Genomic DNA, 16,637 nt, shown 5'->3' on the forward strand with positions numbered 1-16,637 from the left:
GCAACTCACCTTCCCGCAGCGAGACGCCTCAGCATCCAAAATGGCGGCCCGACCCAGCCTAACCCAATCCTAGCCCAGGAGTCCCCAGCCCGATCCATGACTCGGCGCTCCGCAGCCTCACCCAGCCGCTACGGCCGATTGTCGAGAAACCGATACCGCACGGCTTCCACTGCCCAGGGAGCGGAAAAAACACCCTGTGCTGAAGCGCAGAAGGGGAGAAACACATTTCCCCCGCCCGCCCCCTTCTCCCCCCCCCAGTGGTTGCGTCTGTGACATCATCATCATGGCAACAACAGCTGGAGCCGAGGAGGCACCGCCGCCAAGGCGTCCGCGCTGCCGAGGGAAGGGACTGCTCTGCCCATGAGGCGCTCGCGGCCGGCCAGGCTCTTCTAGAGCCAGTTCGGGCTGCTCAGTGCGCGCGTGTCTGTGTGCGCGCGGGCGGGGAGCGCCGGGCAGGCGGGAGGGCGCTGCGCTCGCTGCGGCGGCGGGGGAGCCGTGTGGGCTCCGCACTCGCTCAGTGCGTGGGTCGCTCTCGGCGGCGGCGAACATGTTCTCAGTGAGGATTGTGACCGCCGACTACTACATGGGCAGCCCGCTGCCCGGCCTGGACCCCGGCCAGTCCTGCTTCAGAGAGGCCCAGGCCAAGAAGGTGCCCGTGGTGAGAGTCTTCGGCGCCACCCCTGCAGGTAAGGGACCCCTGGCTGCCTCTGCGGAGACCCCGCCGCCGCTAGGCCCGGGGTCCAGGGCTCGCTTTGTGATTCAGCTCCGGCGTGCTGCGGCGTGTGCCTCACCTGCCGCCGCCGGCCTCGCCCCTCCCCCGCCGGGCCGCCGCGGGAACTGGCTGCTGCTGCGTGGGGCGATACCTGCCTGGAGCCGGTGGGGACCGCAGGGTCTCCATAGACCGCGGCTCCCTGCAGGCTCCATGGCTGGTGGGGAGGGGGCGCGGAGAGCAGGATCGGGATCTGCAGGTGGGAGGATGAGTAGAGAGGCTTGTGCCCAGAGAGAGTAGGAAATCGCTACAATCGCGCCGCGCACAGGAGAAGCTGCCCCCCGCATAGGCTCGGTGGTAGCTCGTGAACCACGACTAAGCGCAGCTGTAAAAACACAGCGGGTCTGCTCTGCTCCGGATAGGGGGATTTGTACGTGACCCAGGCCGTGAGGTGTTGGGGGTTGCCTCTTTAAAGAAAGGGACGCAGCGTTTGTTTGTGTGTGAATGGAGAGGAGAAAAAAATCATACGTGTCTTTGAGGGGGTGATTACTGAGTTAATTTATAAGTACTGTATCTTTAAACGGCTTCCTAATACAGAGTTCCATACGTGGGACTTCTGTAACAAGACTTGTGAAGTGGTTGTTTTTATGTTGCTGTTACGCTAGTATATTGTAAATTGCTCAGACCAATAGGCATTAGTGCTGCACTGCAGAAGGGAACGTCCTAACCACTAGCCACATGTTGGCCCCTGCGACTTCCTAATGTAACATCCTATTTATTCTTCATTACTCCTTCAACTGTACTACTTATCATTTAAATTGATAAGAAGCATGGCAATTCCAAGGTATACTCCCCAAATACCAACATTCTCTTTACCAATAACATTTTTCTAAATATGAATAACCTTTATTGCCAGTTTTCAGTACACACTGAAGATGAAAAGAGGCCTCCTTTCCATCAGTTGTTACAAATATTAGAGAACATTGAAATGTTTGTGTTATATGATACTGACCTTGGGAGCAAAGGTATTTGTGTGTGTTAAAGATGTATGCTATAAGTAGAGTATGTAATGTACACTCTTATCATTAGGGAGAGCAGAAACTGCAGTAAAAGTGCACAATAAAGGTGTCTTTTCCCCCATTAGTATAGTATAGCAATCTTTATTCATATTTGGAATTTCAGAGTTATCTTTTCTGTGCGCTCTTCAGGTGCAGAGGAAGGTAAGGTAATGGAAGCAGATGCAAACTGATCCATCTAAAGCTTAAATTTTTAAAGTAGGTTGAGTTAACACAAAAACAAACTGATATAAAATAGCAACACGTCTTCTGTTTGTAATTTGCATTTTGTGTACATTCAGTGCTTCATATTTTTCCCCATAACAAAATCTGTTAAATGCTGTACATTTCAATAGTTTTCAAACTACATATGATAGAGGGAAGCTTCTTTGAGAAAGTAATTATGTAATCCTATGAGTAATTGTTTCACTATTCATAAATTTAGAGCCTGAGGCTGTCTGGAAGGAACAGGCTTACTATTTTTTTAAATGCATAAGAGAAGACTGATATAGTTTCTTTAAGAAAATGTTGAGGATCTGCTATATCAGGAGAATGGCATGGAAAGTAAACAGCAGACTACTTCACTTTGTCCAGTGACTCAGAGCATACTGGGAAATCTTTTTGCTTCCCTGACATAAACTTTGATATGTGTTTGCATAGCTGAACTTTTTCTGATTCAGCTTGGTTAATGGTGACTTTTCTCTGGCTTCTGCAGAGGAAGAGTGCTTTTGTTATCTATTATTTCTATGTTACTTTTTAGCACAAAGAGTAGCTTGCCTTTATTTTTCTTTTCATTTCTTTTAGTAATTTTTGCTGATAAGACTTGAGAAATACATTTGTAGTTCTGCTTGTCTTTAAATGGTAAAATCGGATGGAATTCAGGTTCTTTTAATTGTGTTGTTGGAAGTAAGCAATTATTAGCACCTCACTGTCAATGTTAATATATTTAAATGACTTGGTATAGTAAACTCTGCAACTGTTTACAGTGGAACTATAATGAGATTTTATTTAATCTTTTAGAAATATATTGACTTCTTTTTTAAAAGGGAGAAAATTTGGCTTTGCAGTTGACTAATGCATTGGCTGTATGTGATTCAGAATCAGTAAACTGACTTTTATTCTGGTGTATGAGTAAGGCCCTGTGTAAATCATGATTTCATGGAATCTATGGAAATTGTTAAATTAGCTCAATACTGCGATTCCCTTCCCTTCCCCCCCCCCCACCCCCAGCAGAGAGGTAGAAGCATCCCACTGAGGCTGTGGCTGTTCGTGGTGGTGATGGGGGCAGGGGTGGGTTAGAGGGCCAGCTCTGACCCAGGCCACCACTGCTGCTTCCTGTCCAAGAGGTGGCACTGGCAATGTGGCAATTAGGAGCCTGGACCCAGCTCACCTCACAGAGGCCCCTGCAGGACTGTAGGAGACACTGTAGCACTGGCTGGTGAGGAGCTGAAACTGGATTCCATCCCTCATGCCTTGATCCCCCCACTGGGACACGGTTCCCTCACACACCTTGTGTTCCATACAGTGGTGGCTGTGTGTGCGGGGTGGATCTCAGTATGAACTCCTTGCTAGCTCATGCTTCTGTCTCCTATGGGCCTGTGAGGGCTGCTGTGTGGGCAAGCCAGGGCTGCCAGATTGCCTTGTTGTCAGTACTGCTCCCCTCTCTCCACTTGCTGGACACAAACAGCAGTAGAGGCCTGGGCTGGAGCTGAGTATGGAGCAAGCTGATCCTTGCCCTGTGTCAGGTTGGGCTAGACTGGCTTGTGCCATCTGATTCATTTGCTCACTGAATTGGCTCTCATTGTTCATCCAGGTAACTTTTGTCACCCTGCCCCTCCCCCACATCGGTTCCATGGAATCGGACTACACTGCCAAGTCCCTCTGAGATGGACTAGTCTGCTAACCTTCTGTGAACAGCTGCAGTCTCAGTGAGGAGGCAGAAGTGGAGATGCCCGCTTTTGCCTCCCCACTGTTGAAAAAATTATAGAAGTTTGGGCGAGAGACTTGGTGGCCAGGCATATCCAATGAAATTTGAACATTTACCCACAGTATTAGCATGGATTTAAAAAAAAAAAAAAGGTTGATTTCTCTGAGGGCCTTATAAGATAGTGGCACACACCTACAGCTCAAGTCTTATGCAGTGGTAATGCTTGGGTTTTTTTTTATAAACTTGCATGAAAGAAATCATTCTAATTAAGGTAAATGTATATTCTTGCCAGCCAGGTAGAAAAAGTGCGAAGTTGCAACACTGTGCATAGCACCTAGCCACTATGCTTATATAGACAGCTTGCACCTTTAGTTTCACTGTCGATACGTTAATCTTAGTATGTTTAAAATGAAACAACCACTGTGCAGCTAATTAAGAGTCTTGAGTTCAAAAGGAGGCTCCAAGGCCCACCTACTGAGCCAGTGGAGATTAAGTCGTTTTCATATTCCAATCAGTCATTTAGATTCTAGAAGTTGAAGTCCTAGCAGCACCACATTTAGTATCTTCTAGTAGCTGTGGGTGTTGGTGGGATCTGGTTGTATGTCCTACTCTTCTGACGGGAGATAGTGTTCACACAGCCAGATGGGTGAGGAAGGAATTCTATATTGCTGTACATTGTTTCATTCATAGTTGTGTATCATGAATTTGATTGTTTTGCCAGCCATCACACAAACTATAATATATATAAATAGGGGCAAATTGCTCATAGAGGTAAAAAAGTTTGTGTCCGTAGACACATTCTGGTAAAAAGTACTGCCCCTTTACATGCTTTTAAAAATTGGTTTATGGGTCCATTGCTGTGAATATTTGAAGGGTTCCTGGACCAAGATCTTGAGCTCATTACCTCTGAGTGAACATAGTAATCTTTTTGGGTCCTGTGATGGGGTGTACTGGGCCCAAAGGGCCTTGGGGTCTAGCCACACCCATCCCAGCAAAGGAGCAGTGGAGAGGTCCTCCAGCCAGGCTAGAGTGGCTGCAGAGGAAGCAGTCAATCAGAGATGCTACAGGTAGTAGCCAATAGCGGCCCAGCAGGCTCATATAAAAGGAGCTCAAAAGGTCTGGAGAGATCAGCCTGCTAGCAGGGACTGGGAGACCAAGAAGTGCCCCTGGCTGGCTGCAAGGGCTAAAGTAGGTAATTGCTGGCAGGAACCAGGGTTGCAAGGGAATAGCTTCTAGCTTGCTGCTAGGAGTCACTGAAGACAGGCCCAGGGAACAGACTGTTTGTGGAACTGTTCCCCTCCCCCCACCACCCGACTGACCTAGCTGTAGAGCCGGGGTCAGAGGACTGAAGGGCAAGCAAACAGCCCCAAGGGAGAAAGCCCTAGTGGTGCTGTTTCACCCCGGGACAGGAACCTCCATATGTAAGCTGGCTAACTAGGCTATTTAGGGACCCCATTGGTCATACTGAGGACTGGAGCCCGGGAGGGGCTGCAGGGACAGGTATAGATGGCTCACCCTGAGGACTGAGTCGCTGAAGACCTGACAAGGGATCCATTGGCCAGAGGGAGACGCTGACAAGAAGTGGGTGCCGCCCCACTGAAAAGAACTGAAAGGATGCAGACACACTTAAACAGAGGGCGTGCTTGCGAGAAGCAGGTGCCGACTCTGTTGCAGGTCCTAAATCAAGAAAAGAGTTTAAAAGGTTAGGAATCAGAACCTTAATGTGTCCAAGCCAAAGCAAAGAGAATGAGTCTATTTTCTTTTTTCGCAATATCTATCTGCTTTCATCAGACTGAAGGTGAACCATAGTTAAAGTATCTTCATTTATGTAAGTACACCTTCACTACGAGTTGTTCCATTTTAGCGCTCGTTGGTGCTTAAAGCTGACTTGCATATCTGTTGACATGACTTTCCATATTATAAGTATAATGAAAGTGGCACTCTTTCATGGTTTTAACTGCTTTTGTTATATTTTGAGATCATACGGATTCTTGGATGTAAGAAGGGCTATTTTGAGAGAACTTTTAAGATTGAATGGGTGTTAAGTTTGAAAACACTAGTTACTTTATTCATCAAGTAAAATAGAACTGCTTTAAAATTTTTCCAGTTGCCTGCTAGCTAGGGAACTAAACCTGCAAATCAGAGGTCGATATACAGAATATGAAAGTAGGGGCCCTACTGTCCAAGGGCTAGGACCAAAGTGCTGATTGAAAAGATCAGGGTCCTGAAGCTTTTCATCTGTTGGGAAGGCGAAAGTCACTAGGATTTCAATCAAGGTTAAGTTTTGAAACCTGCCTAGGTCCTTCATCTATCACATCAGCTTCTAGTTATCAGGCTTCCTAAAATTTAAATGTTTGTCTCCCTTCCTCCCTAAAGGTGTTGCAAGGGAGAATAAACTTTTGTCTTTTCTTTGGGTCCTAAAGCAGTGGTGGGCAACCTGCAACCCGTCAGGGTAATCTGCTGGCAGGCCGCGAGACAGTTTGTTTACACTGACCGTCCACAGGCACGGCCACTCGCAGCTCCCAGTGACTGCGGTGCACTGTTCCCCGGCCAGCGGGAGCTGTCCTAAAGTGAGAGATGATCTGTACAAGTCTACCCCCTTCTCCTTGCTGCAGCCAGGAGGTTTTGGGTAGCAGGTGCTAATTTCCTAGCATCTGTCTGTCCTTTCAGTCTTCCACCTTGAGTAACTCTAATGCCTGCTTCTTTGTGAATAAGCCTGAAGTGGATGTAGTCCATGACGTTTCACTGCTGGCTAGAGAACGAACAGTGGCACAGAAGCAGGCCAGAGTCTTTTTATTCTTATTCTCTTGATGCTTGGGGAAAGTAACAGTAGAGACAGTGAAGCTGCTTATAGAATTGGAAAAATGCTGCTTCATCTGTTACATGTTTGACTTTTTAAAAGGTATCTCTGCAACTATAATAGCTAGTAAATGAAAGCTTGAAATCTACAGAAATTGATGTTAAGGCCCCTTGTTTGCTAGAGCAAATTCCTCTCTCCAGGGGTGAATGGAATTTTTTTAAAGCCTGTTCATGGTTATGAATAACTTGTCATAGATGCATCAGGTTTTACTATGTTTTCAGATAACTTCTCAATAGTTTAATCGGGTTAAAAGGAAAAATAATACTGACTTCATTCTATGAATCTGAAAATGTGGCAGATGCAGTGTTGACAACTTATGTTTTGCATCCATGGGCTTTTTTAATAGAATTTTATTTCAAGGGTAGAGCTTTTTTTTAGTATAAAAATATCCAGTAAAATGTAAGGACAGTAGTGTGTGGTCCATTGGATTGTATGAGAGTCTGAAGGCTTGCCTACTTGAAGAATTAGAACTCAGTAAGCTAGGGTGTGGATCCTGATGCATGTTTGTTCATTAATGTGCTTTGAACTAGTCCTATTTCAAAGAGCACTGTAACAAACTATTGTTGTGCATCAGCGGGATGCATGTGGACAATTAGACCAAGGCAGGCTAGTGCGAGGTAGATTCACACGCTACCTTGTCACAACCTACTTGTTTGTGTAGGCAAGATCTAGACGTCAGAAAGTGTATGTTGTGTTCCAGCTCTCATCTAATTGCTCTGTGACCTTGGACAAATCACTTAACTCAGCACTTCAATTCCCCCTTCTGTGGAGACAGTATATTTTGTCCATCTTTGTAAAGCACTTCAAGATCTGTAGACAAAAAGTGCTCTATAAGTTAGCATTTACTATAATAGAACATGGATCTGCAGATCAGATCTGTTAAATACATATATTATCCCATCCATGTTTCTTTCCTCTTTTCTTACTCCTTTTCTTTTGGCCAGCAATTTTATAAAAGCATTGGGAAAGCCCAAGACATAGTTTTGGTGTTTGAACCTCCAGAATGAAATTGGTCAGGAGAGTGGTATAGTTCAAACTTTTGTTTACATTCAGTCTTTGGTTTAATTTGGTTGTTCCCAGATTCATTCTTGGCACAATGGTGAGACAAGTAAGTATCATGATAGGAAGAAGTAATTTGTGTGTTTTGAGACTCTTGAAATTTCCAGGAGACTTACTCACCACTGAGGGTATATCTACACAGCACAATAAGCCCAGGCTCTGACTCAGGTTTAAGTCCAACCTCCGCTGCAGTTCGCAGAGAAATTAGTCCGACTTGGTCCAGGAACCCTTCTGGACTCAGGCCTGCTGATGCTGATAGGGAGGATGGGTCAGAGCTCAAGTCCCACTATGATGTGGATCAAAGCTCAGGCATTTTTCAGTGTGGACGCAGCTCTGGTCTAAGTTGCCAGACTTGGATCTGGAGAGTCCACCAACACTGTCCTCTGGATTTGTCCTTCCCAGCCCATAATTCCAAAACTTCCCAGGAACAGAAAGCAACTGCCTGGTTCAAATGCAACTGCTCTGTGTTTAACCCTTCATTTTCATGCGGACTGCTCAACTGGAAACACAGTCTTTGTGGATGTGCATTAGCATGGCCAGCACTAAGAAGTCATCCTGCATGCTGCTAGCTGGTTAGAGGAACATAGATGGATTCTGGTTAACCTCTGGTGTGAGTCAAGCAAGGTGTTCAACTTCTGTAAGAGCGTAAGAAATGATTGTCTACAAAATTATGTCTGAGTGCCTGGTAGCATTGGGATCGACTGGACCGCAGAACAATACAGAGAGTAATTCAAGCATTTGAAAACAGAACTGCAAAGTCAAGGATGCTAATGGAACTTCTGGGAACTCTCTGTTTTCCTGCCTCTTTTATGAGGAAATCAATTCGGTACAAAGAACTGTAGCAAGCACTCAGCCTGAGCCCACAGTGGTGCATGACAATCTGCTGAGCAGGGATATTACCCTTACAACCTCTCCGTCCCCATCAGAGGCATAGCCAGGGGAGAGAGTCAGCTGTCGAATAAAGGGCAATAAGTGACCCTAGTGCTGCTGGTAATCGGGGAGACTATGCTGCTGAAGCAGCTGCAGCACATCCCGGGTCCGTATTTGGAAGAACTGTTTGGGAATGGTCCTGAGGAGCAGTCCACTGCAGGATTGCTATGAGAACAAACGCTGAAGCCGGCATCTGGTAAGTTTCTGCCACCATTTGTTTCTATTAATGGATGGAAGAGATTTTTGGCTTATGGGCCTGTTAAGTTATTAACATATTGTGGTTTTGGTGTGCTTCTGTTCAGGGTGGAACTCACGCTATTCCCCTGACGCCATGTGGGCTTCAAAATGGATACCACAAAAAGAGGAAAAAGTTAAACAAGCAGTTATCATGAAATCTTTAGTAGTTGCTCAATTATTGTTATAAATATGGGTTGGAGTTCTACAATGAACAACTTCACATACCCTGCTTGTGTAATATAGTGCGCCTTATAAATCAGCCACAGACTGCTCAGACAGCGCTGTCCCAGACCGCCTGTGAACTGAGTTTTTAAAAAGTGGCTATTATGAGTCCAGCCAAAACCAGAGTGTTTAATTGGTCTATTACTAGCTTTAGTGTATGAGTCCAAGTTACAGCGGAGGGTGGCAATCTGTGTTGTCCCCATTTTTAGTAGCGAGTTGGGTCTGTGTGTGAATGCAGGATGCTTGTAAGGAGGCTGTAGTGTGTCTCCATGTTAAATCAGCATCTTATTAATTTTTACAGCAAATTGTCACCCATTGCTGGCTGGTGATGAAAGCGAAATTCTCACAGAGTAAGAACTCGATACAGTCTGCTATGCTTTGGGGCAGGGCATACTTATTAGGGCTGCCTCTGTAACTCTCACGCACCCTCCATTTTGAGATGTGCTGGTTGGTCACTAGGTGCCTCAATATCTCCTTAGCATACAAAGGTGGCTGTCTGCCGTTGGCCTGGAACAGAATTTCACAATTCCCCGCGGGTACTTCCAGAATATCAATGTTCTCCAGCTTACTCCTCTTGACAGGATTGAAAAAACATGGATAGTAACTAGACCACTCATAAGGCGCCTCTCCACCTTGAGAAAATGAAGGGATATAAAAATTATTTCAAATGATTTTTTTATGAGAGACTTACCGTGATGTGTGATGGTTTTCAGTGCTGCTTCAAAGGATATCTGAAGTCAATGGTGTTTTCTCTGTGAAATACACTCTGTTAATAAGTGTTATCCTTTGACCTTGAATTAAAGCAGTCCCTTTCACAGGGCTGGAAATATAACTTTTGTCATGCTCAGACAATAATGTACTCTGTCATTCTCATTTCAAGGCTCTTCCGCCTCTACAGGGCAAACACATGACACCAGGAACTTAGGAGTTGAGACCAATCTAGCTCGAGCAAAGAGAAAGAGAGTCTGGGATAGGCTGGTGAGAGAGCAGCTAGATAAAACTAATTGGGAGATCGAATTCCAGAAGAACCAAAAGGAGTGTCAAATAGATAAAATGCACAGAGGGTGGAAAGAGACAATCTGTATAGCATGAGGAGAAATTGGCGGACAGATTCTTGAGGGAGTAAGAGCTGCAGAAAGAGCTTTTTGAGCGATTACTTTAAGCCCATAGCTACGAGGCTCCAGTGCCATCATCATCTCTCGCTCTACAGCCTGCAGAGTATGCATTCTTTGGACAATTCAGGAGGTGGCTGAACCATGTCACAGGCAATGAACTCTAGTACATGGAATGAACCAATGTATCCTATGCATTCACTGACTCCTGTCCAGTCATGGCCTGCATGTGCAAAACATGCCAGAAAGGCCAAGGGGAACAGGGGGAATGGATACCCAGCAATAATTGGATATGTCATTTGGGCACATGGACTGCTGACTGTTTTGGCACCGAGTTTGTTTATTGTGCTGCATGCTTTGATGGCAGCTGGTTTGACTTTCTGGTTTTTACAGTGGCATGTAAATACATGTGTAAAATAGTGTTGAATTTGTACACAAGGCTACAATAATAAATTTTATTATATGTAATGATATTAAGTGGAAGGCTTTTCCAGTGTTTAAATGGGAGCTGGATTAGGCACTGTATAGTCAAATCTTTTTCTTCTTTAATTTATTTGTATGCCAGTGCACCTTGGAGCCCTAGTCATGGACTAGGCCCTCATTGTTCTAGGTGGTGTATGAGCATATAATAAACAGATGGTCCCTTCCCCAAAGAGCTTACAGTCTATGTATAAGACAAGAGACAATAGATGGATACAGCCAGCCAGAGGAGTACAAGGAAACAATGAGTCCATATTGGTCAGAATGGCAGGCAGTAATCTCTGCACACCACATCCTAACGGTTGTTAAGCTTTTTGTAAGCACCACAGCAAAGGCGGGATTTGAAGGCGCATAATGCGGTACCTTTGTGGATGTTCATGGAGTTTACCTCCCAGGTGTGAGAGGTGCAATGTGGGAGAAAGCATAAAGGTGTTTGTTCGAAAATTTAACAAGTGCATGATGGAGGCTTACGTCAATGGATTGATCAGAGGCAAGTATTGGCAGCTCATTAGTGATTGAGTGATAATAGGAAGGATGTTGGAATGACCATGAAGGGCCTTGAAAGTTAACACAAGTATCACACATTTGATGTGATCCAGAAGGGGGACCCAGTGGAGGGATTCAAAGAGAAGGGTGATGTGTTCAAAACAACCTAGCAAAATGATCTTTGCAGCAGCATTCTGTACAGATATGAGTCGTGTAAGATTACATTTGTCAAGGCCATATGAAAGAATACTACAGTAATCGAGATGTGAGATGAGAGTTTGGACAAAAGTTTTAGCTAAGTGGATGGATATGAAAGGTCAGATCTTAGAGATTTATGGAGAAAGAATCAGCGGGATTTAGATATAGACAGTACAGGAAGATCTATGCCCAGAAAATTGCACCGCTTTACCATACACCAGTGTAACTATAAACAAGTGATTCATCGCAACCTGTTTTGGATTTGATGTTCTAACCACAGTATTTCATGCAGGAGTTGCAGAGCCTGTGGACTGTTGCATCTAACTTAAAATAGCTAGCATTACTCTCTAGAGCAGGTGTGTAATGCAAGTTTCCCAAACAATGGCTCCAGACAGTTTGCCCTATACACTGGGATATGGAGTCCTTCACTTCTCGGTCATTTTTTCAGGTTAAAGTCAGTAGAAAGCAAAAGTAATTCTTAGCTAGCTCTTTAGTGGCATATGTGAAATGAATTGATTTTTTTAAATTTGGTTTTCTATTGGGCAGGTTTTCACACCATAGAAACGGTTAAGGATCAAATGGACAGTGGAAACTGAACTAACTTTGCTTTCAAAGGTGGTCCCTTCCAGAACAGTGTGGTACTTTTAGCAAGACATTGGGAAGTTGTTTTTTTTTTTTTGTTGCTGGCTATGCTGGCTCTGTTCTGTGGATAGAGAGGTCATTTTCCAGGATTATCAATGTGGCACCTTTTAAAATTTCTTTTAAGAAGTTACAACTTTTTTTAAGGCCAGCTACACCTAAGGTGATTTACATCAGTAGACTCCCATTACAATTGTCCTTCCTTTCAGACTCTTATGTGGATCAGTATTCAGTTATCATCCATTATGAGGCAGGTAACACTTTTACTTTGCTATCCCTGCTTCATGAGGAGATTTTAGCCTTTACTTGAATGGAAATAAAATGAAAATATATAAAAAGTACTTGACATTCATATGAAGTCCCCTTTTTTGTTTGGTCCTCTTTTCTGCTTCAGTGACCTTTATAGAAATGGTTGATCCTTAGTTGTGCTTTCAGCACCATAGTGACAACAATCAAACATTAAATTACACAGTCCTGCTCCAGTAGTTTTCACTCCAGAGCCTGCACCACCAGCTAGAGTCGTCATCCCCCTCCACACCCCAACTGTCTACCCCAGCCTGGAGCTTTCTCCCACACCTGAACCCCTCGTATCTGGCCCCACCCAGAGCCCATAACCCCACTGCAGCCCAACCCCTTGCCCCAGCCTGGGACCCTCTCCTGTACCCCGAATCCCTCATCCACCTCAGAGCCTGCACCCCCAGCTGGAGCCCACACCCCTTCCCCAGCCCCATGAAAGTGATTGAGGGGAAGGGAGAGGGGGGAAGTGGAGGATGGAGCAAGTGGGGGCCTCAGAGAAGGGGCAGGGCAGTGGTGTTTGGTTTTGTGCTATGAGAAAGTTGGCAACCCTACCATTAACTAAAATGGGAGCAGGATTCATCCTAAAATTAATATTCCTTCATCACAAGGGTGCTTCTACTCACATTCATTTGCTTATTCCCTTGTCCGCATTCACTCGTCCCAGACTTATTGTAGAACTCTTTCTTAGTGATTTGGTCAAAACTCTAGGCAAGGGGAGATAAAAAAGAGTAGCATCTTTAATCTCATGGCTTTATGTTGAGGGGTGGACCACACTTTTTTAATTTTTTTTTTTTTTTTTAACTAAAGGTGCTTCCTGTCTGAAAGGACTCCAACAAGAGCTCATCCCTGTCCACTTGATTACAGCCAAAGTCAAGAACTAGGGTCTCCATCAGGATGCTGTTGCCTTGCACTTAAGTAGGGGCTGCCATAGTATTGGTGAGAGCACTTATTTCCCTTAGGAGTTGTGGAGAAAACCTTTGGCCACATCCTACTTACCTTCTCTCTTGGTAGTCTTGTTGACTTTTGTGATGGTTGGCTGGAGGAAGTGTGGCCTAAAGCACAAGACTGGGAATTTGGAGAGCTAGGTTCTTTTCTTGGCTCTGCTACCGTGTTGAAATCTCTATCCGTACTGCCTCAATTTCCCCATTTTACAGATCATGCCTTATAAATACAAGTGTTTTCATTGGGATTACTTTCCTAAGAAAGGCAAGAATTATCTGATCCTTTGTTTTTAATGCTATTCTAGTTCTGCCCAATTAAGCACAGCTGACACTAGGCAGTTTGTTCACACTGTAACTGAAGTTGCTTAGAGCTTAATACACAAATTATAACAGAGCTTGTATTAAATCATTCTCAGTGTTCATTGGAAATAAAATACCTGATATTCAGAGAGTTAAATTGTTAAACAGGAATTGGTAAATAAAAATATATGTTGTCATAGAATTGTCAGAGAAGCTAGAAAGCTTTTTTTTTTTTTTAAGCACAACTGTACTCTCCCGAAGTCTGTACGTTATGGAAGAACTTTCCTTCTACTCATAGGAATAACCTATCTGAAAAAACAACCACCCACCCACACAGGATTATTTTGACACACTAGGTGTGAAAACATCTTTAATTAAAGTGCACTATATGACAGGCTTATGGGTGGTGTTTCTGGTTGTTACATTTTTTTGAAATGTTATACAAAAAATTACATTAAACTAGGTTAATAAAGGACTTGTCTGCACAAAAATTTAGTTTGCAGCAAACTGGGGTGTAAATCTACCTCATACTTGCCTACTGTGCACTAAGTGTCTGATCTGGACTCTGCTGCCTCATACCAATAGTTCCCTAATGCATTTGGAACTATTCCTGTTTCAAAGCACAGTAGATCAAAGCCACTGGGTGCACATCATCAGCATCCTCATGGACACTTATCATGTGGCAAGCTAATGTGCAGTAGATTTGCACCCCAACTTGCTATGAACTGAATGTTCATATAGGCAAGCCTAGAGAACAACTCTAAAAATAATTCAGACAGGTAGAAATATCACTGGTTACCAGAAAATGTTTAAACTAGCAACTAACTCTACAACAATGGTTTCTAATCTGTTTGGCACAAGTTACCACATAAAAACATCAGCTATACAAGCAAATTCCTGCCTTTTCCCAGTCAGCTCTACTCCACAAGGGAACGCTGCCAGTTTCAAACATCAGTTTCATAGATTAAAAATGGGACAAATTCAGTTCAATGGGAGTTTTGCATTTGATGTCCCTAGAAACAGGATTGGCCCTTAATGTAGAAAGGAGGAGCCCAGAGTACCAATTACAAAAGCTTTAAGTGTTTGTTTGAGAAATGATGCTCTGGAGCAGTACTGTTCTATGGATAAAAGAGACGAAAGTTCACACTACTACTATACACATGATCATATGAGCTGGTTATGCTCTCATATATAGCATGAATATATAAAGGTAATAAATCTCAAAATACTTGGATCTGTGGATTTTAGTCTCAAAACAAACACAGAAACAGCATTAAAAATATAGCCATAATTTGACTCACAAAAATCAAATAGTTTGTGTAAGAAATGTAGTTTTAAAACACTACAATACTTTCCGGACTTAAAAAAAAAATAGCATATGTTGTGAATAAAATAATTTAACTTGCCACAGTAATTCAATCCATTCTTTTTACTAATACATGATTTGGAAAGAAATTTGTGGACTCACATTTTCCAGACAAGCTTTAAAAATGATATTTTTCTAACAGTCTGATACTATAGTTTTTGTTTAACTTCTGTTGCAAGAATGCAACCTGCTCTAAAAATTTAAGTATTTTCTATTTAATTCCTATGTAAAGATGATCCTAGTGTATTTAGTATTGCAGCTATGTTGGTCCCAGAATATTAAACACAAAGTGGTGAGGTAATATTTGATTAGACCAACTTCTCTTGCTGAAAGAGACAAGCTTTCAAGCTACAAATAGCTCCTCTTCAATAAAAGATATTATCTCACCTATCTTGTCTACCTATTATATTTAGAAGTTGAATTTCTAAATCTTGAATATCGTGTTTAAAAAAGGGTGCAGGTTGGATGGGGAAGGAGGAATAGGATCTCTGAAACATTTACAACTACATATGCTGGTAGCCAGAATTTTGATGAGCTGCTGCCAAAAGTTGGAAGCATAACAAAAGAAACAAATGATTTTTTCATCTGTATTATTGATTTTTATTACAGTATTGCGATGGGACCCAGTGAGAATTGGGCTCCATTGTTTTAGGTACTGTTAAGAGATTGGTAGACAGTCCCTGCTCCAAAGAACTTACGACTTAAATAGACAAGGCAGAAAAAGGATAGAGGAAAAGGATACAACAAATAAGCAGAGTGAACAAATTGATGGCCTCTAAACATCGTGTTAGCGCTGAGATTTTTTGCATAGGATTTTGTTAGGAGGGGATTTGCATAATTACAAAGGAAGGGAGATGACATATTGAAAGGAGGGGGTTCATAAAGGGAACCAGGCATGGGAAATGGGGGAGAAAAGGAGAATATAAGACATGTAGTGTGAGGCTGAAGTGAAGAGACTGGGGAATAGAGTTGGAACCAACAGCCAGTCAGCCCAGGAGAGAATGTCGAGAGTCAGAAACCACTGACTTTGTCATTGTCCAGTGGTCCCTGCAGCAGTACCAGTTGAGGCTGTTTGTGTCCTTTCCTTCTGGTTTCTGTTTTTTCGTCTATTGGGGTATAGACTCTTCCCTGGGAACTGCCCCCCCCCATCCCCCACATGACTTGGGAAAGGGAAGGTGCCACGTAGGTCATAGTTAAAGCTACGTTTATGTCACAGACATCATGGAAGTCACAGAATCCATGACTTCCAGAGACATCCATGACATTCTCTGCTGCTTCAGCCCCAGGGGCTGCAAGACTCGAGCTGGCAGCCAGCAGGGTCCTGGGAAGGTTCCAGCGACAGGTGACAGGATTCCAGCAGTGGGTGACAGCCTCGAGCGGGGGAAGGGGGAGCGGGCGCTTCAAGTGAGTGGCTGGGGGTGTTCCATTTTCTCTTTGGGAGAGGGCGAAGGGGGAATCCGCAGCTCCCAGCCACGATGGTGGCAGGGGAAACCATGGAACCAGAGCAGCAGAAGTCACAGACAGGTCACGGTTTCCGTGAATTTTTGTTTATTGTCCGTCACCTGTCCGTGACTTTTACTAAAAATAGCTATGACAAAATCTTAGCCTTAGTCATGGTGTCCCCTGTTGGGGTACAGGGCTTGTCAGTTTTTCCCTTTCCAGTGCCCAGAACTGTGCAGGGGTGAGAACTCTGGGAAAACTGCAGTCTTCTCTCAGATATTCTGCAGTTCATGGCTTTGATCCGGCAATTCCTTATTCATGTGGATAACTTTATGTGAATGCGTGAATGGAGGATCAAGGCCATAAAATAAATATATAT

General features: G+C 43.9%; 1 protein-coding gene across 1 annotated transcript in view; it reads left to right on the forward strand.

The window, feature by feature from the left end:
- The first annotated feature begins 336 nt into the window (after positions 1-336).
- The window catches only part of REV3L (REV3 like, DNA directed polymerase zeta catalytic subunit), a 239,894-nt gene continuing 223,593 nt past the window's right edge, over positions 337-16,637 (forward strand). Inside the window, exon 1 of the mRNA XM_050949377.1 lies at positions 337-686. Within this exon, the coding sequence (XP_050805334.1) occupies positions 548-686 (139 nt within the window). The 5' untranslated portion in view covers positions 337-547. The remainder of the gene's footprint in view (positions 687-16,637) is intronic.

This window comes from Gopherus flavomarginatus, chromosome 4, assembly GCF_025201925.1.
Source record: "Gopherus flavomarginatus isolate rGopFla2 chromosome 4, rGopFla2.mat.asm, whole genome shotgun sequence".
Lineage (NCBI taxonomy): Eukaryota > Metazoa > Chordata > Testudines > Testudinidae > Gopherus > Gopherus flavomarginatus.